General features: G+C 46.6%; 2 protein-coding genes across 7 annotated transcripts in view; one reads left to right on the top strand and one right to left on the bottom strand.

Moving 5' to 3' along the window:
- The window catches only part of ACOXL (acyl-CoA oxidase like), a 555,195-nt gene that overhangs the window by 412,693 nt on the left and 117,296 nt on the right, over positions 1–25,206 (bottom strand). The gene's annotated exons all lie outside the window — the stretch shown is intronic.
- Positions 18,392–25,206, top strand: part of BUB1 (BUB1 mitotic checkpoint serine/threonine kinase) — a 63,602-nt gene continuing 56,787 nt past the window's right edge. For both annotated transcript variants that reach the window (XM_056567222.1, XM_056567221.1), the window contains exons 1-2: positions 18,392–18,574; positions 22,549–22,608. In XM_056567222.1, coding sequence (XP_056423197.1) covers positions 18,552–18,574; positions 22,549–22,608 — 83 coding nt within the window. In that variant the 5' untranslated portion in view covers positions 18,392–18,551. The remainder of the gene's footprint in view (positions 18,575–22,548; positions 22,609–25,206) is intronic.

Here is a 25,206-nt window from a genome sequence, read left to right on the forward strand (position 1 = left end):
CAGGAGAGGGAACAGAGGAGTACTATCAGACAGGAGAGAGCACAGAGAAGTGCCATCAGACAGGAGAGAGCACAGAGGAGTACTAACAGACAGGAAAGAGAACAGAGGAGTACTATTAGACAGAAGAGAGCAAAGAGGAGTGCTACCAGACAGGAGAGAGCACAGAGGAGTGCCATCAGACATGAGAGAACACAGAGGAGTCCTAACAGACAGGAAAGAGAACAGAGGAGTACTATTAGACAGGAGAGAGCACAGAGGAGTACTATCAGACAGGAGAGAGCACAGAGAAGTGCCATCAGACAGGAGAGGCCACAGAGGAGTACTAACAGACAGGAAAGAGAACAGAGGAGTACTATCAGACAGGAGAGAGCACAGATGAGTGCTATCAGACAGGAGGGAGCACAGAGAAGCGCCATCAGACAGGAGGGAGCAAAGAGAAGTGCCATCAGACAGGAGAGGGCACAGAGGAGTACTAGCCGACAGGAGAGAGCACAGAGGAGTACTAACAGACAGGAGAGAGCACAGAGAAGTGCCATCAGACAGGAGAGGGCATAGAGGAGTACTATCAGACAGGAGAGAGCACAGAGAAGTGCCATCAGACAGGAGAGAGCACAGAGGAGTGCTAACAGACAGGAAAGAGAACAGAGGAGTACTATCAGACAGGAGAGAGCACAGAGGAGTACTATCACCCAGGAGAGAGCACAGATGAGTGCTATCAGACAGGAGGGAGCACAGAGAAGTGCCATCAGACAGGAGAGGACGCAGAGGAGTACTAGGAGACAGGAGAGACCACATAGGAGTGCCATCAGACAGGAGAGAGCACAGAGGAGTACTAACAGGCAGGAAAGAGAACAGAGGAGTACTATTAGACAGGAGAGAGCACAGAGGAGTGGGGGGGGGGTGTTTGAGACCTGCAGAGACTGTTGTTTTTCTGCTGGTGCTGTATGTTATAAAATTGCAAAATCTAAATAAATACTAATTTAAAAAAAAAGTACATAGTGTTACGCCGAACGCTCCAGGTCCCCGCTCCTCCCCAGAGCGCTCGTAGCGTTTTCCTGTTTGCAGCGCCCCGGTCGGACCCGCTGACGGGGAGCGCTGCGATAATGTCCCTAGCCGGGATGCGATCCGCGATGCGGGATGCGCCCGCTCGCGGTTCGCATCCCGGCCCGCTTACCAGACTCGTTCCCCATCTGTACTGTCCCGGCGCGCGCGGCCCTGCTCCCTAGGGCGCGCGCGCCGGCTCTCTGCGATTTAAAGGGCCAGTGCGCCGCTGATTGGCGCCTGGTTCTAATTACTGTATTCACCTGTGCACTTCCCTATATAACCTCACTTCCCCTTCCCTTCCTTGCCGGATCTTGTTGCCATTGTGCCAGTGAAAGCGTTCCTTGTATGTCCCAAGCCAGTGTTCCAGTTCTTGCTGCCTGCCCTGACCTTCTGCTACGTCCGACCTTGCTCTTGCCTAATCCCTTGTACCGCGCCTATCTCAGCAGTCAGAGAGGTTGAGCCGTTACCGGTGGATACGACCTGGTTGCTACCGCCATTGCAAGACCATCCTGCTTTGCGGCGGGCTCTGGTGAATACCAGTAGCAACTTAGAACCTGTCCACCGGTACGGTCCACGCCAATCCCTCTCTGACACAGAGGATCCACCTCCAGCCTGCCGAATCCTGACACAGAGGAGTGCTATCAGTCAGGAGAAAGCACAGAAAAGTGCCATCAGACAGGAGAGGGCACAGAGGAGTACTATCAGACAAGAGAGAGCACAGAAGAGTACTATCAGACAGGAAAGAGAACAGAGGAGTACTATCACCCAGGAGAGAGCACAGATGAGTGCTATCAGTCAGGAGGGAGCACAGAGAAGTGCCATCAGACAGGAGAGGGTGCAGAGGAGTACTAGGAGACAGGAGAGACCACAGAGGAGTGCCATCAGACAGTAGAGAGCACAGAGGAGTACTAAAAAAAAAGGAAAGAGAATAGAGGAGTACTATTAGACAAGAGAGAGCACAGAGGAGTGGGGGGGGGGTTGAGACCTACAGAGACTGTTGTTTTTCTGTTGGTGTTGTATGTTATAAAATTGCAAAATCTAAATAAATACTAATTTAAAAAAAGTACAGAGGAGTGCTATCAGACAGGAGAGAGCACAGAGAAGTGCCATCAGACAGGAGAGGGCACAGAGGAGTACTATCAGACAAGAGAGAGCACAGATGAGTGCTATCAGACAGGAAGGAGCACAGAGAAGTGCCATCAGACAGGAGAGGGCGCAGAGGATTACTAGCAGACAGGAGAGAGCACAGAGAAGTACTAACAGACAGGAAAGCGAACAGAGGAGTACTATTAGAAAGGAGAGAGCACAGAGGAGTACTATCAGACAGGAGAGAGCACAGGGAAGTTCCATCAGACAGGAGAGGGCACAGAGAAGTACTATCAGACAGGAGAGAGCACAGAGGAGTGCCATCAGACAGGAAATGGCACAGAGGAGTACCATCAGACAAAAGAGAGCACAGAGGAGTGCCATCAGAAAGGAGAGAGCACAGAGGAGTACTAACAGACAGGAAAGAGAAGAAAGGAGTACTATCAGACAGGAGAGAGCACAGATGAGTGCGATCAGACAGGAGGGAGCACAGAGAAGTGCCATCAGACAGGAGGGAGCACAGAGAAGTGCCATCAGACAGGAGAGGGCGCAGAGGAGTACTAGCAGACAGGAGAGAGCACAGAGGAGTACTAGCAGATAGGAAATAGAACAGAGGAGTACTATTAGAAAGGAGAGAGCACAGAGGAGTAATATCAGACAGGAGAGAGCACAGAGAAGTGCCATCAGACAGGAGAGGGCACAGAGGAGTACTATCAGACAGGAGAGAGCACAGAGGACTGCCATCAGACAGGAGAGAGCACAGAGGAGTACTAACAGACAGGAAAGAGAACAGAGGAGTACTATCAGACAGGAGAGAGCACAGAGGAGTACTATCAGCCAGGAGAGAGCACAGATGAGTACTATCAGACAGGAGGGAGCACAGAGGAGTACTAGGAGACAGGAGAGACCACAGAGGAGTGCCATCAAACATGAGAGAGCACAGAGGAGTACTATCAGACAGGAGAGGGCACAGAGGAGTGCTATCAGACAGGGGAGAGCACAGGTGAGTGCTATCAGACAGGATGGAGCACATATAAGTGCCATAAGACAGGAGAGGGCGCAGAGGAGTACTAGCAGACAGGAGAGAGCACAGAGGAGTACTAACAGACAGGAAAGAGAACAGAGGAGTACTATTAGAAAGGAGAGAGCACAGAGGAGTACTATCAGACAGGAGAGAGCACAGATGAGTGCTATCAGACAGGAGGGAGCACAGAGAAGTGCCATCAGACAGGAGAGGGCGCAGAGGAGTACTAGCAGACAGGAGAGAGCACAGAGGAGTACTAACAGACAGGAAAGAGAACAGAGGAGTACTATTAGAAAGGAGAGAGCACAGAGGAGTACTATCAGACAGGAGAGAGCACAGATGAGTGCTATCAGACAGGAGGGAGCACAGAGAAGTGCCATCAGACAGGAGAGGGTGCAGAGGAGTACTAGCAGACAGGAGAGAGCGCAGAGGAGTACTAACAGACAGGAGAGAGCACAGAGAAGTGCCATCAGACATGAGAGGGCATAGAGGAGTACTATCAGACAGGTAAGAGCACAGAGGAGTGCCATCAGACAGGAGATGGCACAGAGGAGTACTATCAGACAAGAGAGAGCACAGAGGAGTGCCATCAGACAGGAGAGAGCAGAGAGGAGTACTAACAGACATGAAAGCGAACAGAGGAGTACTATTAGAAAGGAGAGAGCACAGAGGAGTACTATCAGACAGGAGAGAGCACAGAGAAGTTCCATCAGACAGGAGAGGGCACAGAGGAGTACTATCAGACAGGAGAGAGCACAGAGGAGTGCCATCAGACAGGAGATGGCACAGAGGAGTACCATCAGACAAAAGAGAGCACAGAGGAGTGCCATCAGAAAGGAGAGAGCACAGAGGAGTACTAACAGACAGGAAAGAGAAGAAAGGAGTACTATCAGACAGGAGAGAGCACAGATGAGTGCGATCAGACAGGAGGGAGCACAGAGAAGTGCCATCAGACAGGAGGGAGCACAGAGAAGTGCCATCAGACAGGAGAGGGCGCAGAGGAGTACTAGCAGACAGGAGAGAGCACAGAGGAGTACTAACAGATAGGAAATAGAACAGAGGAGTACTATTAGAAAGGAGAGAGCACAGAGGAGTAATATCAGACAGGAGAGAGCACAGAGAAGTGCCATCAGACAGGAGAGGGCACAGAGGAGTACTATCAGACAGGAGAGAGCACAGAGGACTGCCATCAGACAGGAGAGAGCACAGAGGAGTACTAACAGACAGGAAAGAGAACAGAGGAGTACTATCAGACAGGAGAGAGCACAGAGGAGTACTATCAGCCAGGAGAGAGCACAGATGAGTACTATCAGACAGGAGGGAGCACAGAGGAGTACTAGGAGACAGGAGAGACCACAGAGGAGTGCCATCAGACATGAGAGAGCACAGAGGAGTACTATCAGACAGGAGAGGGCACAGAGGAGTGCTATCAGACAGGGGAGAGCACAGGTGAGTGCTATCAGACAGGATGGAGCACATATAAGTGCCATCAGACAGGAGAGGGCGCAGAGGAGTACTAGCAGACAGGAGAGAGCACAGAGGAGTACTAACAGACAGGAAAGAGAACAGAGGAGTACTATTAGAAAGGAGAGAGCACAGAGGAGTACTATCAGACAGGAGAGAGCACAGATGAGTGATATCAGACAGGAGGGAGCACAGAGAAGTGCCATCAGACAGGAGAGGGTGCAGAGGAGTACTAGCAGACAGGAGAGAGCACAGAGGAGTACTAACAGACAGGAGAGAGCACAGAGAAGTGCCATCAGACATGAGAGGGCACAGAGGAGTACTATCAGACAGGTAAGAGCACAGAGGAGTGCCATCAGACAGGAGATGGCACAGAGGAGTACTATCAGACAAGAGAGAGCACAGAGGAGTGCCATCAGACAGGAGAGAGCAGAGAGGAGTACTAACAGACAGGAAAGAGAACAGAGGAGTACTATCAGACAGGAGAGAGCACAGATGAGTGCTATCAGACAGGAGGGAGCACAGAGAAGTGCCATCAGAAAGGAGAGCGTGCAGAGGAGAAATAGCAGACAGGAGAGAGCACAGAGGAGTACTAACAGACAGGAGAGAGCACAGAGAAGTGCCATCAGACAGGAGATGGCACAGAGGAGTACTATCAGACAAGAGAGAGCACAGAGGAGTGCCATCAGACAGGAGAGAGCACAGAGGAGTACTAACTGACAGGAAAGAGAACAAAGGAGTACTATCAGACAGGAGAGAGCACAGATGAGTGCTATCAGACAGGAGGGAGCACAGAGAAGTGCCATCAGACAGGAGGGAGCACAGAGAAGTGCCATCAGACAGGAGAGGGCACAGAGGAGTACTATCAGACAGGAGAGAGCACAGAGGAGTCCCATCAGACAGGAGAGAGCACAGAGGAGTACTAACAGACAGGAAAGAGAACAGAGGAATACTATCAGACAGGAGAGAGCACAGAGGAGTACTATCAGCCAGGAGAGAGCACAGATGAGTACTATCAGACAGGAGGGAGCACAGAGGAGTACTAGGAGACAGGAGAGACCACAGAGGAGTGCCATCAGACAGGAGAGAGCACAGAGGAGTACTAACAGACAGGAAAGAGAACAGAGGAGTACTATCAGACAGGAGGGAGCACAGAGAAGTGCCATCAGACACGAGGGAGCACAGAGGAGTACTATCAGACAAGAGAGAGCACAGAGGAGTACCATCAGACAGGAGAGAGCACAGAGGAGTACTAACAGACAGGAAAGAGAACAAAGGAGTACTATCAGACAGGAGAGAGCACAGATGAGTGCTATCAGACAGGAGGGAGCACAGAGAAGTGCCATCAGACAGGAGGGAGCACAGAGAAGTGCCATCAGACAGGAGAGGGTGCAGAGGAGTACTAGCAGACAGGAGAGAGCACAGAGGAGTACTAACAGACAGGAGAGAGCACAGAGAAGTGCCATCAGACAGGAGAGGGAACAGAGGAGTACTATCAGACAGGAGAGAGCACAGAGGAGTGCCATCAGACAGGAGGGAGCACAGAGGAGTACTAACAGACAGGAAAGAGAACAGAGGAGTACTATCAGACAGGAGAGAGCACAGAGGAGTACTATCAGACAGGAGAGAGCACAGAGAAGTGCCATCAGACAGGAGAGGGCACAGAGGAGTACTATCAGACAGGAGAGAGCACAGAGGAGTGCCATCAGACAGGAGAGAGCACAGAGGAGTACTATCAGACAGGAAAGAGAACAGAGGAGTACTATCAGACAGGAGAGAGCACAGAGGAGTACTATCAGCCAGGAGAGAGCACAGATGAGTGCTATCAGACAGGAGGGAGCACAGAGGAGTACTAGGAGACAGGAGAGACCACAGAGGAGTGCCATCAGACAGGAGAGAGCACAGAAGAGTACTAACAGACAGGAAAGAGAACAGATGAGTACTATTAGACAGGAGAGAGCACAGTGGAGTGGGAGGGGGTTGAGACCTACAGAGACTGTTGTTTTTCTGTTAGTGTTGTATGTTATAAAATTGCAAAATCTAAATAAATACTAATTTAAAAAAAAGTACATAGGAGTGCTATCAGACAGGAGAGAGCACAGAGAAGTGCCATCAGACAGGAGAGGGCACAGAGGAGTACTATCAGACAGGAGAGAGCACAGATGAGTGCTATCAGACAGGTGGGAGCACAGAGAAGTGCCATCAAACAGGAGAGGGCGCAGAGGAGTACTAGCAGACAGGAGAGAGCACAGAGGAGTACTAACAGACAGGAAAGAGAAGAGAGGAGTACTATTAGAAAGGAGAGAACACAGAGGAGTACTATCAGACAGGAGAGGGCAAAGAGGAGTACTAACAGACAGGAAAGAGCACAGAGGAGTACTATCAGACAGGAGAGAGCACAGATGAGTGCTATCAGACAGGAGGGAGCACAGAGAAGTGCCATTAGACAGGAGAGGGCACAGAGGAGTACTATCAGACAGGAGAGAGCACAGATGAGTGCTATCAGACAGGTGGGAGCACAGAGAAGTGCCATCAGACAGGAGAGGGCGCAGAGGAGTACTAGCAGACAGGAGAGAGCACAGAGGAGTGGGGGGGGGTTGAGACCTACAGAGACTGTTGTTTTTCTGTTGGTGTTGTATGTTATAAAATTGCAAAATCTAAATAAATACTAATTAAAAAAAAAGTAAATAGGAGTGCTATCAGACAGGAGAGAGCACAGAGAAGTGCCATCAGACAGGAGAGGGCACAGAGGAGTACTATCAGACAGGAGAGAGCACAGATGAGTGCTATCAGACAGGTGGGAGCATAGAGAAGTGCCATCAGACAGGAGAGGGCGCAGAGGAGTACTAGCAGACAGGAGAGAGCACAGAGGAGTACTAACAGACAGGAAAGAGAAGAGAGGAGTACTATTAGAAAGGAGAGAACACAGAGGAGTACTATCAGACAGGAGAGGGCAAAGAGGAGTACTAACAGACAGGAAAGAGCACAGATGAGTACTATCAGACAGGAGAGAGCACAGAGGAGTGCTATCAGACAGGAGGGAGCACAGAGAAGTGCTATTAGACAGGAGAGGGCGCCAAGGAGTATTAGGAGACAGGAAAGAGCACAGAGGAGTCCTATCAGGAAAGAGAGAGCACAGAGCAGTGCCATCAGACAGGAGAGAGCACAGAGGAGTCCTATCAGACAGGAGAGAACACAGAGGAGTGCCATCAGACAGGAGAGAACACAGAGGAGTGCTACCAGACAGGAGAGAGCACAGAGGAGTACTATCAGACAGGAGAGAGCACAGCTAGCCCACCCTCACTTACTGGGCTTTGTCCATGCCTGTGCTTTAGCTTGGACAAAGCTATGATTTTATAGGCCATGATTTCTATAAAAAGGAAATAAAATGTTCTTATGAAATATTAGAAAGGTTAATATTTTGGCAAGATGTACAACAAATGAAAATGTTGTGTCCCTCAAGTCCACAGGGCTCTCCTGCAGTATCCCCCTAGGTCATTATTATGATTCCTATGGTACATTAATTCTGTATGTTTATTTCAGGTATTGTACAGTGAATATAAGCTATGTGCAAAGGTTATTAGGATGTTTAAACTGTATAGGACCTTCCTAAGGTCATGTGATATGGTCATGTGATATGTGATCAGCTGATACCCAGAGTTCCAGAGGCACAGGTAACCACAGGCAACCAGCTACCAATGGGCTTTAGTCCATCCCCCTGATATATAAAGGGCTGTAGTCTCCACACAAGCTCTCTCTTCTCCCTTCACTTCCTGGACAGTAAAGCAAGCACCAGTCCTTTAAAAGTTCAGTCCAATACAGCTAGGCCAACACCTACAAGTCTGCAGCCACATCTAATCTGTAAATCTCATCTATGTCTACAAGTCAAGTGTCTACTGTCCGTACCAAAGTCATAACAGTAGTACATTGGCCTGCATCATCATTATTACCACTACAAGTCCAAGCAAGCCTGAAAGGTTCCCTGTGTCCCGGTCACCTCTGTGGAACTTGGCTATCTGTAAGAAATGTTATGCTGCCTTCTTCAGTAAAGTTCCAGTTGCATCAAAACCTGCGTTGGACTCTTATTTAATATATGCCATTTCTGGGTTGGTTGTCGCCGGTGCCCTATACCATACAACCATATCCTGGCGTCACAAACACTACAAGGGATTATACTACCATCTGTCCCTGGGCTATTACCTCCTGTCCCTACTACTACCTGCACTACACCACCCGGGTACCACAAAAAGTTTTTGAATCTGACTGTTACCATTTAAATGCCAAAACGTTGTATAACCACTTAAACTTTACTGAACTGGTTGCAGATCAGACTTGAGGTAGAATTTCCATTGAAGGTGGTGAGCTTGGTATATAGCCACTGACTTAGTAGAGATTGTGTGATTTGTAGTATGCTTAACTAGACTTAAAATTAATTTTGACGTAAAGGAAAACGGTCACCCGTTCACCCACACTAAACCCAATACACAAGGTTATAGTGCGCGTGAACAGGAGACCGATGCAGGCTCATTGACTAATATACATACCTGCAGTTCGGTGCCTGGTCCCTCTCAGCATACTGAGCTCTCACGTGACCAGCGACCATGAATATTCAAATCCAGCCAGCAGGCCCGCCTCCAGCGTGCAATTCAGCAAAGATAGAAGAGGATCTTCAGAGGGATCGGGCACCGGACTGCAGGTATGTATATGAGTCAGAGACCCTGCATCGGTCTCTTGTTCATCCACACTATAACCCAGTGTATTGGGTTTAGTGTGGGTGAACAGGTACCGTTTTCCTTTAAGCTATATTGGACTTTTACTGACTCACAGCAAAGTGGATTTGACTTGTATTAGGGTACATTCACACAAAGTTTTCTTCATACGGCTGGGAAATGTCAAAACCGGGCGCTCCCGTATCCCAGCCAGACCCGGCCCGCATCTCATTTATTTGAATGAGCCGACTGTAGTCAGATAGTGACTCTGCTCAGCTCATTTGTGCCCCATATCCGGTTTTGTGGCTGGACTGAAAACCGTAGTATACCATGGTTCTCAGGCAAGCCACAAAACCGGATAATTTGTTGGACAATTTGACAGATTTGAACACTTCTTTGAAATTTCAGACTCTAGACTTGGCTCTGTTTTTTACGGGGTTCCAATTTAAGTGCCTACTGCCAACATCTTCACAGGGGGCAGTCCGTGGCAACAAGAAAAGTCCCTCTCCCTTACATTTCCTTAGGTTTAGTTGAGAGGCCACTGATTGCAGATCATCCGAGAAAAGGATGCCAGACACTAGTCAGTCTGGGATAATTATTGCCCTGAGGATAACCCGTACCTTTATCCAAAAGCTAAAGGGCCTGTCAGCTATGATATTTGTCCCTTAACCCCTTCCCGGGACGTACCCCTATGTCCTGGGGACGCCAATGTGGTGGCCCAGTACAGGAGTTGCATCCCTGTACCATTGCTGCCCTTTCATCTATGTTCTCTTAATAGCTAATAAGCACCTATGTTATCTAATGTAATGTGTATATAGTGTTATGTGCCTTTAAATACTGTTGTCATGTGCTGTAACCAAGAAGGGAACAAGTGATCATGTGACCTATAGAGTGACCTATGGGACCCCTCCAGAGTCTCCCCATATGAACCCTGGGAGGAGCTAGTTCAGTCTCTTTAGTTCCTCCTTAGCTGAGATACAGAGCAGTGAAGTCCAGAGAGAGTGTCTGGTGTCCTGAGGAGGCCCGAAGCCTACCACGCAGCCATGCATCCACAAGTCCGCTACCCCACAGGTAAACGTCAAAACCTGGTAAGCTACATAGGGGGTGAAGCCTGTCAAGTCAGTCTTGTCAAGTCAGTCAAGATCAGTCTGTATCAAGTCAGCGTGGTCCTGCAGCAAATTGTCCAAATCCACTATAAGTCCCAGCGAACCCTAAGGTCTCTGAAGTCACTGGTCACCTCTGTGGGCCTAACTGAGCTGTCAAGACTATTACACCTGTCTACCTCAGTAAATCTGCCGTTGTTACATAACTAGGCATCTGAGTCATTATTTGCTCCGGGCCTAGCCCAGGATCCAGCGGTATACCTTTGGGTGGTGAAGAGGTTAAACCATGCCCTGGTGTCACGAATAAAAGGGGTTAATGCCATCTGCCCCTAGGGTAATAACATCTGCCCTCATCACACCCTCACCACAACTTTTGGCATCCTACGAACAGGATATGGGTGTGCGCCTTATGCAAAATGTACCCCCCCCAGTCTGAACTGTGTCCAGTATTGCAGAGTAAAACGCATGAGTGTGAGCCAAAAACAGAGAAATCTGTTAATTACGAGGTGCTTGTGAAATAGAGGGGAAGGTGAAGAAAAGTCTGTTATCTGCCATTGTGAACGGCGTAAAGGTTGTACCTAAAAGAGTTAATCTGGTCCAGAGTTTCCCACACGCGCGAGCGGTTGCGACTCCACCCACGTCAGTACCCAGCGGTGACACCTCTTTAGTCCAGCGAGGAGGAACCAAAGGACCACCCGTGTTGCACAAGGGAAGACTTTCCTGACCAGACCCAAACAGGATGTTCCCTGGGTGCAGCTATCTTGGAAGTTCCGGCTGCTGCGCTCATCTCCGGCTGTCACCCGCAAAGTCAGCGCTGCAGTGGAAGCTTTGCAAACAACACCGATCATCATAACCAAGTCTACGGTACCTGAATTTGTCACTACTGTCTTCTTATTGTCCACAAGTTTGGTCGCAAGGCTGGTTATCACTGGGTACCTGCAAAATAGAGGGGGAGTGTCTGCTGTAGTACCCCCATCATTCAAACCGGAGCTGCTGCAGCACCTCATCTAGTCTTTTAAAGCGGAACAAACCTCATTCTTCTTAAAGTGACAGCGCAGCCAAAAATCAACGAGATGTCTGAACCAAGTACCACAGATCAACCAGGCGACAGTGCCCCTTCATCTCCAGTGAGAGGTCATCACCTGCTCCAGCAGCCAAATTCCTGCCCCCCTGCCTCCAGCAAGCCTCAACAGTCGTGGTGTTTCAATGTCTGCACCGGTATTCATGGGGAACCCTGTCCTTCCTACCTACAATGTAGACCCCTTCACCCTGAGGAATTTCAAAGAGAGGATCCAGAGCTTGTTTGTCTTTTACTCTTTTACAACAGGTGCAACTGCTAACAGGACAACTCCAGGGACCGGCACTAGAGGAAGTCTGCACCTAGCCAGCTTCTGAGAAGGTGACGATGGAGCAGATCTTTGAAGGACTGTACCAGGTATGTGAGTCATATTCTCCATCAGAGGTACGTCTCCTGCTGTATGAAAGGCGACAAAAGCCAGGTGAGACCTTGAGAGCATATGCTGTAGCCCTACAGAATGCCCTAGAGACTGTGCAGAAGTCAGATGGTATAACTCCTGAGCAAGGCAACAAAGTGTTAATGGACAGATTTATTGATGAGCCCATAATAAGTGGGACAAGGCCCAACTGCGAATGTTAGCAGTCCAAAATCCTAATATGTAATTTCCTGCTTTTAAGAGAATAGCTATCCAAGTAATTGAGTCCAAGACTGAGTCCAAAGATGTTTGTACCCTCCTTACACCTGCTCAGGGGCCCTCAGGGGCGACGGTCAGGCCTATACTGCCCCGTTCAACTGTCCCGGCTGCAGTCCAAGCAACAATGTCAGTCACTACGGCTTCAGACTTACAGAGTATTAAACAAGACCATGTACAATTGACTAAGACTATCAAGGAGCTGCCACTGACCTGCTCACCTCTCCTGTGAGCAATCCTTGCCTAGAAAATCCTCTTCTGCTCCTGCCCCATGTAATCGCAATTACTGAGCTCCTTCACCCGCTAGGTTTTCTGGGAGTATCAGACCCTTCTGTACCTTATGCAATAAAATCCACAAGTTCTTACATCACTCCACTCCAGACTTGGTTTATTCCACCTTCCTATGGAACCAGCAGCGCCAATTGGAGGTTCTTTTGCTCTTCCACTATTACCTGCTTTCTCCAGGAGATGGTTCTACCTCACCTGTAACCTCAGGCTTAGCAGCGGATCCAGCTACTTTATAACTCCATATGTGGGTTGATATGCAAGTTTAACACTTGCTCCAAGGTGAGCAGCTACTACCTAAGGCTAAGTCTCCACTTGTTTTATTTTTTTGCAAAACGAAAAGAAAAACGTTGCGTCCAGATGTTAGCTGTAAATCAATGAGAAATCGCAAATTTCGAATTCCACTTTGCGTTTTTTTAATCCTTTTGGCGTTTTTTCCCTTTTTCTGCGTTTTTTTCCGCTCTTTGGCATTTTGAATAAAACGCTGTAGTTCCCTCAAACCGGCGTTTTTTGTCAAAATTGTTTGCTCCAATAGAAGTCTATGGGAGTGAGAAAACGCCAAGAAAAACGCTATGTGGATTTTAACTTTGGCGTTTTTGCAGGCAGTTTTCAATCTTTTTTGGACTTTAGCGATCCAAAAAAGTGATGTAGATAGCTGTTTTTAATAAAATTTCGTAGGGTACCATTAAAAAAATTTTTTCAAATGTTTTCAGTAGTGAAGGAAAAAATTGTATCTAACGAAATGCATATTATTGAAAAAAAAATATTACTTTTTAAACAGGGATCAATTTATGTGTGCGGGGAAATAAAAATGTAGCCGACAATTATAAAAATGTATTGTGTGTGTGTTTTTCACTTTTTTGCTTTATTTTTTACATATTTTTTTTAGTTAGTACTACTACTCCCAGCATGGAACACACTGTTCCATGATGGGAGTAGTAGTACCTGTACTAATAGACAGATCGCCCGCTGCGATCTTTCTGTATAATATATAGATGCGGCAGCCGCTCTTCTATGGTTCCCTGCACTGACGTATATTTACACTTATTCATATTTCCCACAGAGCTGTGATTGGCCAGATGGTTCCAGCCAATCACAGCTCTCTGTGAGAAATAGGAATATGTGTATATATACAGCCGTGCAGGGGACCATAGGAGAGCGGCTGCTACATCTATACATTATACAGGACGATCACAGCGGCTGTCAGAAGTGATACCCGCTGTGATCTTTCCATAACAGCAGGTAATACTACTCCCAACATGGAGCACACTCTGCCTCATGCTGGGAGCTGTAGTACCTGCATTAATTGACAGATTGCAGCGGGTGTCAAAAGTTAAACTTGCTTCGAACTGTCTATTAATACAGGTTCTACAGCACCCAGCATGGTGCAGAGTGTACTCCATGTTGGGAGTAGTAGTGCCTGCTTAAGGACACATCACAGTGGATGTCACTACTGACACCCTCTGTGATCGTTCTGTCTATAGCAGAGATGCAGAGCGGCTGTATACATCGCTCACATCCCTGCTCTGCACTATACTCCGGGCCGGCCACTCATTCATTCATCTTTTCCTCAGAGCTGTGATTGGCTGCAACCATCCTGCCAATCACAGCTCTGGGTGGGAAATATGAATTTCTGTTGACATCAGTGGCCGGAATATAGTGCAGAGAGGCGAGCGATGTATAGACCCGCTCGCTTCTCTGCTATATTATGGACGATCGCATCGGGTGTCAGGACTGACACCCGGGGTGATATGTCTATAGTACAGGTACTATCACTCCCAGCATGGAACAGTCTGTTCCATGCTGGGAGTAGTAGTACTACATAAAAAATTGTAAAAATGTATTTAAAAAAAAAAGTGAAACACACACTTTATTAAAAAATAATAAAAATTGGGTTATAAAATATATACATTGCGTTTAATAAAAAAAATTCCATCACTGCTGCATCCTTTTTTTTTTTTTTTGGTACCCAAGAAATTTTGGGTACCAAAAAAAAACCGCCAAGGTGCAATTTCCACACTGTCAGGCTCAAGGCCTGATTATTAAAATCCTATATGTGTATTATAAGTTATGACTGTGTGTGATGGATTGTCCAGGACATGGGTGAGAGGTCATTCGGACGGTGTGTCCATTTGTGTATTGCATTTTATTGGGGGCCTGGCTGTTTGTATCTCCTTTGAAGTCAGAGGTCCTTTGAAGCAACAGAGATGCCCCCCTGGTGGGATCAGAGGGGAGGGGGGAATGGAGTCTCCCTCCAAAAAGGCAGATATATAATATTTAACAATGCTAGACTCAGCATGTTCAAGGCTGTGCAACAAGCTGACAAGACCATCCTAAGAACAGCACTCTCACTGAAGGACTGCTATACCATTATGCTGTAAGAACTTCATCTTTTGTTTTCTGAACTTGCCTTGCTAAACTCTTTTATATATTTTTGTACCTGTATGTCATTTGTTTATTTTTACATATATAGCACTGTGATACCTTTTATCAGATTAAATGTTTAATTAATCAACTCTGGTCTTTGATCTCTAAATATATGAGCTCACCTTTCTGAAGGAGGCTCTGGTAAAACACGTTTATCTAAGGGTTAATTTGGTGACTTGCTGGGACTAGTAGTGGATACCCAGAGGTTTGGTGGCTTTAACCCTTGCACCATCACACTCTCTCTAATGTCTTGGCTGGACCGATAGGGTGTGATCGTGACACACACAAGTGAAAAAAACGCCGGAAAAAATGCAAGAAAAAACGCATGATGATTTTTCAGGCGTTTTTTTAATCCCTAAAAACGCAGTGCAAAAAACCAAGTGGAGACTTAGCCTAAGGGGCCTGCAAGCCCCTCACCTTTCTCCTTTCCCTCTTCCCCCTAAATGATATCACACAAGGCACCCCCTCCGGTCTCTTGTTTTATTCTCTCACACAAACTATAGTCTATGGAATTTTCCCAATCGTCAGAACAGAGAGCAGTGAGAAAAGTGCTCAACCACATGCTTTGCTCCATGCTTGTTTTAGTAATCAGTTGGCCATGCTGGGAGTTGTAGTTATGCAAAAGCTGGAGGCACACTGGTTGGGAAACACTGCTCTAGAAAAACTTCTCATTATCGAGTTTAAAAAAGTTGAGCATTAACCAGTATGGTGACCATCACATCTAGTGATGGTCACAGAGGGATTCAGCCTCAATGAACTAGTTTGCTTTATCAAAAACCAGGTGCAAAAGGAAATTGGTGCATTTGCCCATAGAAACAGATCAGATTTCAGTTCTTATTATATCAGCGGCAATTTGATTGGTTGCTTTGGATAACTCCTCCACTTTTGCATCATTTTTGATAGAGCCTTTATAATTTAATTTATAAAGAAATCTAATAATCAGCCCCAATAAAAGAATCTAATGGTTTTTAAAGTCCCCTGGGGAACTAGTAAAAAAACAAATACTGTTAATCCCTATATAAATTAACCCTTTCCATCCTTCCAAAATAAAAGTTTAAATCCTATTTTCCAACTAAATGTTTGTGTAACATTATTGATTCTGCACAGTGAATGATGTAAACAGAAAAAAAGAAACACCAGAAGATATATATTTTTACACATCATATCCCAGAATTTTTTTTAATAAAAAGTCTGATTTATGAGAAATTGAGCTAAATAAAAACTACATATCATTGCGCAATTTATTATTACAATTAGGATTATTACTTAAAATTTCACCCCACACATTTATTTTGGTTTTGCTGTAGATTTTGTTGTAAGGCCCCTTTCACACTATAAAGTTGTTCCGTTAAAAGAACCGTTACAAACGTCCATTAGAAAAGCCTTGTTAAACGGCCGTTACACAATCCCATTCAAGTCTATGGGATTTTTTGATTATCCGTTATGACCCGTTATAGTCCGTCATGAATAACGGACGTTATTTGTGACGGAAGAAATAACAGCACGTGCACAAATTTTTCTTCCGTCACAAGAAACGGGTAAATTAACGGCCGTTATTTTTAACATTGAAGTCTATGGCAAACGGATGAGCCTTTATGTCATCTGTTTGCACCTGGTTTATAATATCCGTTATTACTTCTGAGCATGCTCAGAAGAGGTGACATCAGCAGACTACTGCAGTACTGAGGGACTACTACTACTCCCATCATGGGACAGACTTGTTTCCATGATGGGAGTAGTAATTCCCCGGCTGTGGAAGTCTGCCGGTGGCTGACACTGACACTGTTCCATGATGGGGGTTGTAGTACAGGGGCTGAGGGATTGATCGCACAGGGTCTCACTTCTGTGACCCAATGCGATTAGAAGTTATTAAACAGTTGAGCGGGTGCCATGCTCCACTCCCCTGCGATGTACGATGTATTTACTTTCATTTCTAAATTTGAAAACCCCGCTGGGAGCCCTGAATGGCCGGTACTGAGGAGCCATTCAGGCCTCCCGGTGGGGTTTTCAAAGTGAAGCGCTGCGGTGGGGAAAGATATATATCCGGGCATGCTGGAAGTTGTAGTTTTGCAACATCTGGAGATCCGCAGGTTGAAGACCACTGATATATAGAATCACTGGGGGAGGGGGGGGGGTTGTATATGTCTGGCCCCCACAGCGCTTCTACATATATCTTGCCCCCCGCAGCGCATTTATATATGTTCCCACCGCAGCGCATCCATATATGTTCCCCCCGGAGTGAATTTATATATGCTCCCCCCGCAGCGCATTTATATATCTAGAAACGCAAGATATATAGAAGCGCAGAGCCCAGAGATTCTATATATCTTTCCCCACCGCAGCGCTTCTATTTGAAAACCCCGCCGGGAGCCCTGAGTGGCTCCTCAGTACCGGCCATTCAGGGCTCCCAGCGGGGAATTTACAAATGAAAGTAAATACATTGTACATTGCAGGGGAGTGGAGAATGCCGCCCAGTCCCCTGTTTAATAACTCAGGAGTGAGACCCGGTGCAATCAATCCCTCAGCCCCTGTACTACAACCCCCATCATGGAACAGAGTCTGTTCCATGATGGGGGTTGTAGTACAAACACTAATGTAGCCTCCCCAGCCACCGGCAGACTCTCGTAGCCGGGGAACTACTCCTCCCATCATGGAAACAAGTCTTTTTCATGATGGGAGTAGTAGTAGTCCCGGCTGTGGGAGTCTGTAGGCAGAGGTGTTAAAATGGCCATACATGACGGATGTTATAACGCGTCTTAATGGATGAATATGCCCGTTATTTTGACAGACATTATTCAGCCGTTAGTACCCGTTATTTCATCCTTTATTATACATCCTTTTTACACAGAAAACGGATGTTTAATAACGGATGAATACTCATAGTGTGAAAGGAGCCTAAAATGAGTGATGTCATTACAAAGTACAATTGGTGCCGCACAAAACAAGCCCTCATATGGACCTGTAAATGAAAAACTGAAATAGTTTAGGCTCTTAGAAGGAGAGGAGGAAAAAAAGGAAAATGAAATAGAAAAAATATATATATGAAAAAAGTGGTTAAATGTTTTAAACTGCTTTGGTAAAATGAAAGTCATGCAAGACAATGGGGTAGGTTTATCAAATCTTGTGCAAAGGAACAGCAAATCAGTTGCCTGTAGCAACCAATTGGATTCAAGCTTTTATTTTTCAGAGGCCTTTTAAAGAAAATAAAAGAAGCACTCTAATTGGTTGCCATGGGCAATTTCTCCACTATCCCTTTGCATAAGATCTTTTTAGTGTTCATACCCAGGCCAATTGTTAAAATGTTGGCAGTAAAAATGTTGTGACAGAAATTCCTAGTCACACATAGGTTTTGTGTGTTCTCAAGAGATCCAGGATGTTTTTCTCTAACTGTAGTTAAAAGGTCATTGAACTAAAGTGCCTTAGAACGTGAAAGTACATAGAAAACACCCTTGCCCTTGACAAATATGGCGGCGGCGTGTGGAGATTCAGGTCACGTGCATACTCCGCATATTTCTCGCGATATCTCAAACTGCCGTCGTTCCCTACTTTGAATTTCATTGGCTGGAGAGGTTCGCCTATGGTAGCGAGACATTTTGAACTCGCGCTTGCGCGGATAATTTGAATTTTGTTTCTGGAGAGAACAAGGGGCGGATGTGTTATGGTGAGCGGCGAGAGCTAGCGGAGACACCGGAGCGCCGCCATGGACCTGCAGAGCTGTGTACAGTAAGTTATAGATGCTCGGGTGTCCTACCACTGCTATGTGCGCCTCTATGGGAGGGCTTGTAACCATACACATCTTTAAATGCTAGCAGTGGTCTTCAACCTGCGGACCTCCAGATGTTGCAAAACTACAACTCCCAGCATGCCCGGACAGCCGTAGGCGGTCCGGGCATGCTGGGAGTTGTAGTTTTGCAACATCTGGAGGTCCGCAGGTTGAAGACCACTGTAGAGCGTGCTGGGATTTGTAGTTCTGCAGGTTATCCAATATGGTATACTGAGACTTGTAGTCCCACACATCTAGTTTACAAGCAATATTTTATATTTTTGGATATGTAATGCTGGTACATGTAGCTCTGCAGATTCCGCGGCGGGATATGCTGGTACGGGTAGTTCTGCAGATTCCGCGGCGGGGTATGCTGGGACGGGTAGTTCTGCAGATTCCGCGGCGGGGTATGCTGGGACGGGTAGTTCTGCAGATTCCGCGGCGGGGTATGCTGGGACGGGTAGTTCTGCAGATTCCGCGGCGGGGTATGCTGGGACGGGTAGTTCTGCAGATTCCGCGGCGGGGTATGCTGGGACGGGTAGTTCTGCAGATTCCGCGGCGGGGTATGCTGGGACGGGTAGTTCTGCAGATTCCGCGGCGGGGTATGCTGGGACGGGTAGTTCTGCACATTCCGCGGCGGGGTATGCTGGGACGGGTAGTTCTGCACATTCCGCGGCGGGGTATGCTGGGACGGGTAGTTCTGCACATTCCGCGGCGGGGTATGCTGGGACGGGTAGTTCTGCACATTCCGCGGCGGGGTATGCTGGGACGGGTAGTTCTGCACATTCCGCGGCGGGGTATGCTGGGACGGGTAGTTCTGCACATTCCGCGGCGGGGTATGCTGGGACGGGTAGTTCTGCAGATTCCGCGGCGGGGTATGCTGGGACGGGTAGTTCTGCAGATTCCGCGGCGGGGTATGCTGGGACGGGTAGTTCTGCAGATTCCGCGGCGGGGTATGCTGGGACGGGTAGTTCTGCAGATTCCGCGGCGGGGTATGCTGGGACGGGTAGTTCTGCAGATTCCGCGGCGGGGTATGCTGGGACGGGTAGTTCTGCAGATTCCGCGGCGGGGTATGCTGGGACGGGTAGTTCTGCAGATTCCGCGGCGGGGTATGCTGGGACGGGTAGTTCTGCAGATTCCGCGGCGGGGTATGCTGGGACGGGTAGTTCTGCAGATTCCGCGGCGGGGTATGCTGGGACGGGTAGTTCTGCAGATTCCGCGGCGGGGTATGCTGGGACGGGTAGTTCTGCACATTCCGCGGCGGGGTATGCTGGGACGGGTAGTTCTGCACATTCCGCGGCGGGGTATGCTGGGACGGGTAGTTCTGCACATTCCGCGGCGGGGTATGCTGGGACGGGTAGTTCTGCAGATTCCGCGGCGGGGTATGCTGGGACGGGTAGTTCTGCACATTCCGCGGCGGGGTATGCTGGGACGGGTAGTTCTGCACATTCCGCGGCGGGGTATGCTGGGACGGGTAGTTCTTCGTGATAACGTGCGGAGAGTTGAGGCACTGACAGGCAGCTGCTTTATGTTGCTGGAGTTTACATTTCTACAGATTTTGATGTAACTTTCTGGGACATGTAGTGTTTATGTGTGTCTTACTGGGGCTGTCTTCAGTGTCTCCTTGCACCAGGCTCTGTTCACATTGGTGCTGTTTTCAGCCAGTCACTTCCATGCAGTCTGCTGCACTATTTTGGAGATAAAAGCCCATAGCCCTAAAGGAGTGGAGTATAGAGTGTGGTGTGTGCTTCTCTAAGGATCCAGGGTATCAGTCATGGCTCAGGTATAGACCTAGGCCACTGAACTTATCCTGACAGGTTCCCCTATAGTCTTAGACAGGTACATAAGGAAATGTGGAGGAGCAACCAGGGCTGTGGAGTCGGACTAAATTTTGGGTACCTGGAGTCGGCAAACAATGCACCGACTCCTACTAAATTTAGATTGGAATAAAAAAAAAGTAAGTTTAAATGTCCCAATTCACAAAAAGTTATAATTAATGACTTCTCTACTGTAAGAATAAAGACCAATGCATGCAGTGCTTCACGTAACCGCAAAACGAACACGTTAAGTGACCGTGAAGAAGCATGCTTTTCATGTGCTTCACTATATGGCACACAACACACAATTAGGAGTGGCAATACTTATACTTTCCATAGTGTTGTGTTCTGCTGTTACAGGGAACCCATGGGTAACCTAGCCTCTCACTGGTAAGGGATTAAGTTAAATATGTTTTTTACAGGACTTGAGACACTTGTATAAGTGAATGGAGGGTCAATAGTTCAAGACTGAAGCTGTAAACCATTGGAAAAACTGCTGCCATTCAGCTAAGGCTATAAAAACTTGTAAACTCGATTGTTAGCTTAAAGGGGTACTCCGCCCCTAGACATCTTATCCCCTATCCAAAGGGACCCCCAGAATTACCGCTGCGGCACCACGCCATCGTTACTGCACAGAGTGAGTTCGCTCTGTGCGTAATGACGGGCGATACAGGGGCCGGAGCATCGTTACGTCACAGCTCCGCCCCTCGTGATGTCACAGCCAGCCCCCTCAATACAAGTCTATGGGAGGGGGCATGGTGGTCGTCATGCCCCCTGCCATAGACTTGCATTAAGGGGGCGGGCCATGATGTAACAAGGGGCGGAGCCATGACGTCACGCTGCTCCGTCCCCTGTATCGCCCGTCATTACGCACAAAGCAAACTCGCTCTGTGTAGTAATGAAAGCGAGGTGCTGCAGCAGCGGGACCCCGGCGATCTGACATCTTATCCCCTATCCTTTTGGATAGGGGATAAGATGTCTAGGAGCGGAGTACCCCTTTAAACATGACTATGGGATTCTACTAGGGAAATCATGTTTTATAATAAATGCCCCTTCCTGGATCCTCCCACTGTCCTATCTTCAGCAGCAGATCAGCACACAAACTGTTCAATACAGTAGACTGTTGGCTTCCCAGCCAGTAGTCCTGTGGTAATGACAGGTATGTTGCCTTTCTTTCCTTCAAGGAATGTATAAAATACATTCACATGTTAATACAGAGGAGTCTGAGTGGGAAGTACAAGAATCTCCGGAGTCGGAACATTTATCTACCGACTCCACAGCCCGATGAATCTGTAACACAGTGTTTCCCAACCAATGTGCCTCCAGCTGTTGCAAACCTACAACTCCCAGCAAGCCAAAGGCTGTCCGGGCATGCTGAGAGTTTTGATTTTGCAACAGCTGGAGGCACACTGGTTGGGAAACACTGCTGTAACACATCCTTCGTGTACACACCTGTGATCTACTATCTGATGTAGAACAATATTGCCTGTGATGTGTAATTCTGGGATTTGTAGTCTTTTTAGGTAACTTATTAGTGTGGCATGCTGGAGCTTGTAGTTTTACAGATTCTTTCTCTTATAAGTTTGCGGGGACACTTTTTCCATAAATCATGCTGTATACTGGGGCTTGGTGTGGTGTTAAGAGTCCCCATACACTACCTGACTGGGCACTTGCTGGGAGGGCACTGCCAGTACAGGGCACAGCTGTTCTCTACAACATTCATTCTTCTAAAATTCTAAATATTTGGCATCATCAAGGAGGAGCCATATTTCTGGCAAGAGATATATACACGGTGACACATCATTAATAACTGTTTAGGATATTTCTAATAGCACAATATGAAGAGGGTGGGCTACCAGGTTGTAGTATATGTTGTATCAGGGACTGCATGTATCTACATAGACCAGTGTTTCCCAACCAGGGTGCCTCCAGCTGCTCCAAAACTACAACTCCCAGCATGCCCGGACAGCCAAAGGCTGTCCGGGCATGCTGGGAGTTGTAGTTTTGGAGCAGCTGGAGGCACCCTGGTTGGGAAACACTGACATAGACATTCACAGGGTCTTGTCCCTGGACGTTTCGTAGGCATGTAAGACTTATTTTATTCTTTCGTCTTACAGAATGTTTGAAGCGCACATCGAGGGATACAATGGAAATGATCCACTGGAACTATGGGACAGGTCAGTCATGGATATAACAGTATTTTCCAGAGAGTGGCTGTATGTTAGTTCCTCCCATAATAACATACTCTAGCTGTCTTCGTATTAGGGTGAAAAACGGATTCCTCAAAACCTGACTAAACTGTATCAAAACGTGTGTACAAATTTCAACCCGTATACAGTTAAAAACCGTATACGGTTTGAAAAATGGCGTCCGGTTGCAGCTGTTTAAGAAAAATAAGTTTTTAACTTTTCACTCCATTTTGAATAAAGTTTCACTTGTTTGATTGAAATTCCAAGAAAAAAAACTGTGCAAAGTCAAAAACCATATGGTGAAAACCGGATGGAACTGTATACACATACAGTCCTGTACTGTTCCCATTGACTCCCATGTAAAAAAAAAAAAAAAAAAAAAAAAAAAAACTTATATGGTTTAATACAGTTTTTCACCCAGACCAAAAACCGCGGTAGACTACGGTTTTGGGTACGGGAAAAAAAACTGTCAAAACCGTACAGGATGCAAAACGGACACAACCTGATGCATCTTTTGGCATACGGTTTTCAATACGGTTCCATATGGTTTTCACCTAGCAAACGTATACGGGAACTGTATTGCAAAAACGTGGTGTGAATGCAGCCTTACATATGTATGGTCATATATTATAACATAGTTTGATTCAAGTGATTTCCATGGGTCATGTAATGAAGTCACATGGCATAGATAACCAGGCTTATTTAAAGGGGTATTCCAGGGAAATTTTTTTTTAAAATTTTATTTATATATATATATATATATATATGTATGTATGTATGTATGTATGTGTGTGTGTGTATATGAATGAATGAATGAATTGGCTCCAGAAAGTTAAACAGATTTGTAAATTACTTTCTTCCAGTAGTTATCAGCTGCTGAAGTTGAGTTGTTTTTTTGTTTTTTGTCTGACAACAGTGCTCTCTGCTGACACCTCTGCTTGTCTCAGGAACTGTCCAGAGTAGGAGCAAATACCCATAGCTAACCTCTAATGCTTCGGACAGTTCCTGAGACAAGCACTGTTGTCAGAAAGAAAAGAACAACTCAACTTCAGCAGCTGATAACTACTGGAAGGATTACGTTTTTTTTTAATAGAAGTAATTTATTAATCTGTTTAACTTTCTGGGGCCAGTTGATAAAATATTTTTTTCTTTTCCTGAAATACCCCTTTAACCCCTTAACGACGCAGGACGTATATTTGAATCGCGCCGCGATCCCGCATCATATCGCGTGGGTCCCGGCGCTAATCAACGGCCAGGACCCGCGGCTAATACCACACATCGCCGATCGCGGCGGTGTGCGGTATTAACCCTTTAGAAGCGGCGGTCAAAGCTGACCGCCGCTTCTAAAGTGAAACTGAAAGTATCCCGGCTGCTCAGTCGGGCTGTTCGGGACCGCCGCGGTGAAATCGCGGCGTCCCGAACAGCTGATCGGACACCGGGAGGGCTCTTACCTGCCTCCTCGGTGTCCGATCGACGAATGACTGCTCCGTGCCTGAGATCCAGGCAGGAGCAGTCAAGCGTCGATAATGCTGATCACAGGCGTGTTAATACACGCCTGTGATCAGGATGAGAGATCAGTGTGTGCAGTGTTATAGGTCCCTATGGGACCTATAACACTGCAAAAAAAAAAGTTAAAAAAAGTGTTAATAAAGGTCATTTAACCCCTTCCCTAATAAAAGTTTGAATCACCCCCCTTTTCCCATAAGAAAAATAAAACAGTGTAAAAAAAAATAAAAATAAACATATGTGGTATCGCCGCGTGCGTAAATGTCCGAACTATAAAAATATATCATTAATTAAGCCGTACGGTCAATGGCGTACGCGCAAAAAAATTCCAAAGTCCAAAAAAGCGTATTTTGGTAACTTTTCATAACATTAAAAAGTGATCAAAAAGTCAGATCAAAACAAAAATCATACCAATAAAAACTTCAGATCACGGCGCAAAAAAGGAGTCCTCATACCGCCCCGTACGTGGAAAAATAAAAAAGTTATAGGGGTCAGAAGATGACATTTTTAAACGTATAAATTTTCCAGCATGTAGTTATGATTTTTTCCAGAAGTGCGACAAAATCAAACCTATATAAGTAGGGTATCATTTTAACCGTATGGACCTACAGAATAATGATAAGGTGTAATTTTTACCGAAATATGCACTGCGTAGAAACGGAAGCCCCCAAAAGTTACAAAATGGCGTTTTTTCTTCGATTTTGTCGCACAATGATTTTTTTTTTCCGTTTCGCCGTGCATTTTCGGGTAAAATGACTAATGTCACTGCAAAGTAGAATTGGCGACGCAAAAAATAAGCCATAATATGGATTTTTAGGTGGAAAATTGAAAGGGTTATGATTTTTTAAAGGTAAGGAGGAAAAAACGAAAGTGCAAAAACGGAAAAACCCTGAGTCCTTAAGGGGTTAAACATGTTGATGGAGATTTATCAAAACCTGTCTAAAGGAAAAGTTGCTGAGTTGCCCATAGCAACCAATCAGATCGTTCTTTCATTTTTCAGAGCCCTTTTCAAAAATGAAAGAAGCGATCTGATTGGTTGCTATGGGCAACTCGGCAACTTTTCCTTTGGACAGGTTTTGA

Source organism: Hyla sarda, chromosome 3, assembly GCF_029499605.1.
Source record: "Hyla sarda isolate aHylSar1 chromosome 3, aHylSar1.hap1, whole genome shotgun sequence".
Taxonomy (NCBI): domain Eukaryota; kingdom Metazoa; phylum Chordata; class Amphibia; order Anura; family Hylidae; genus Hyla; species Hyla sarda.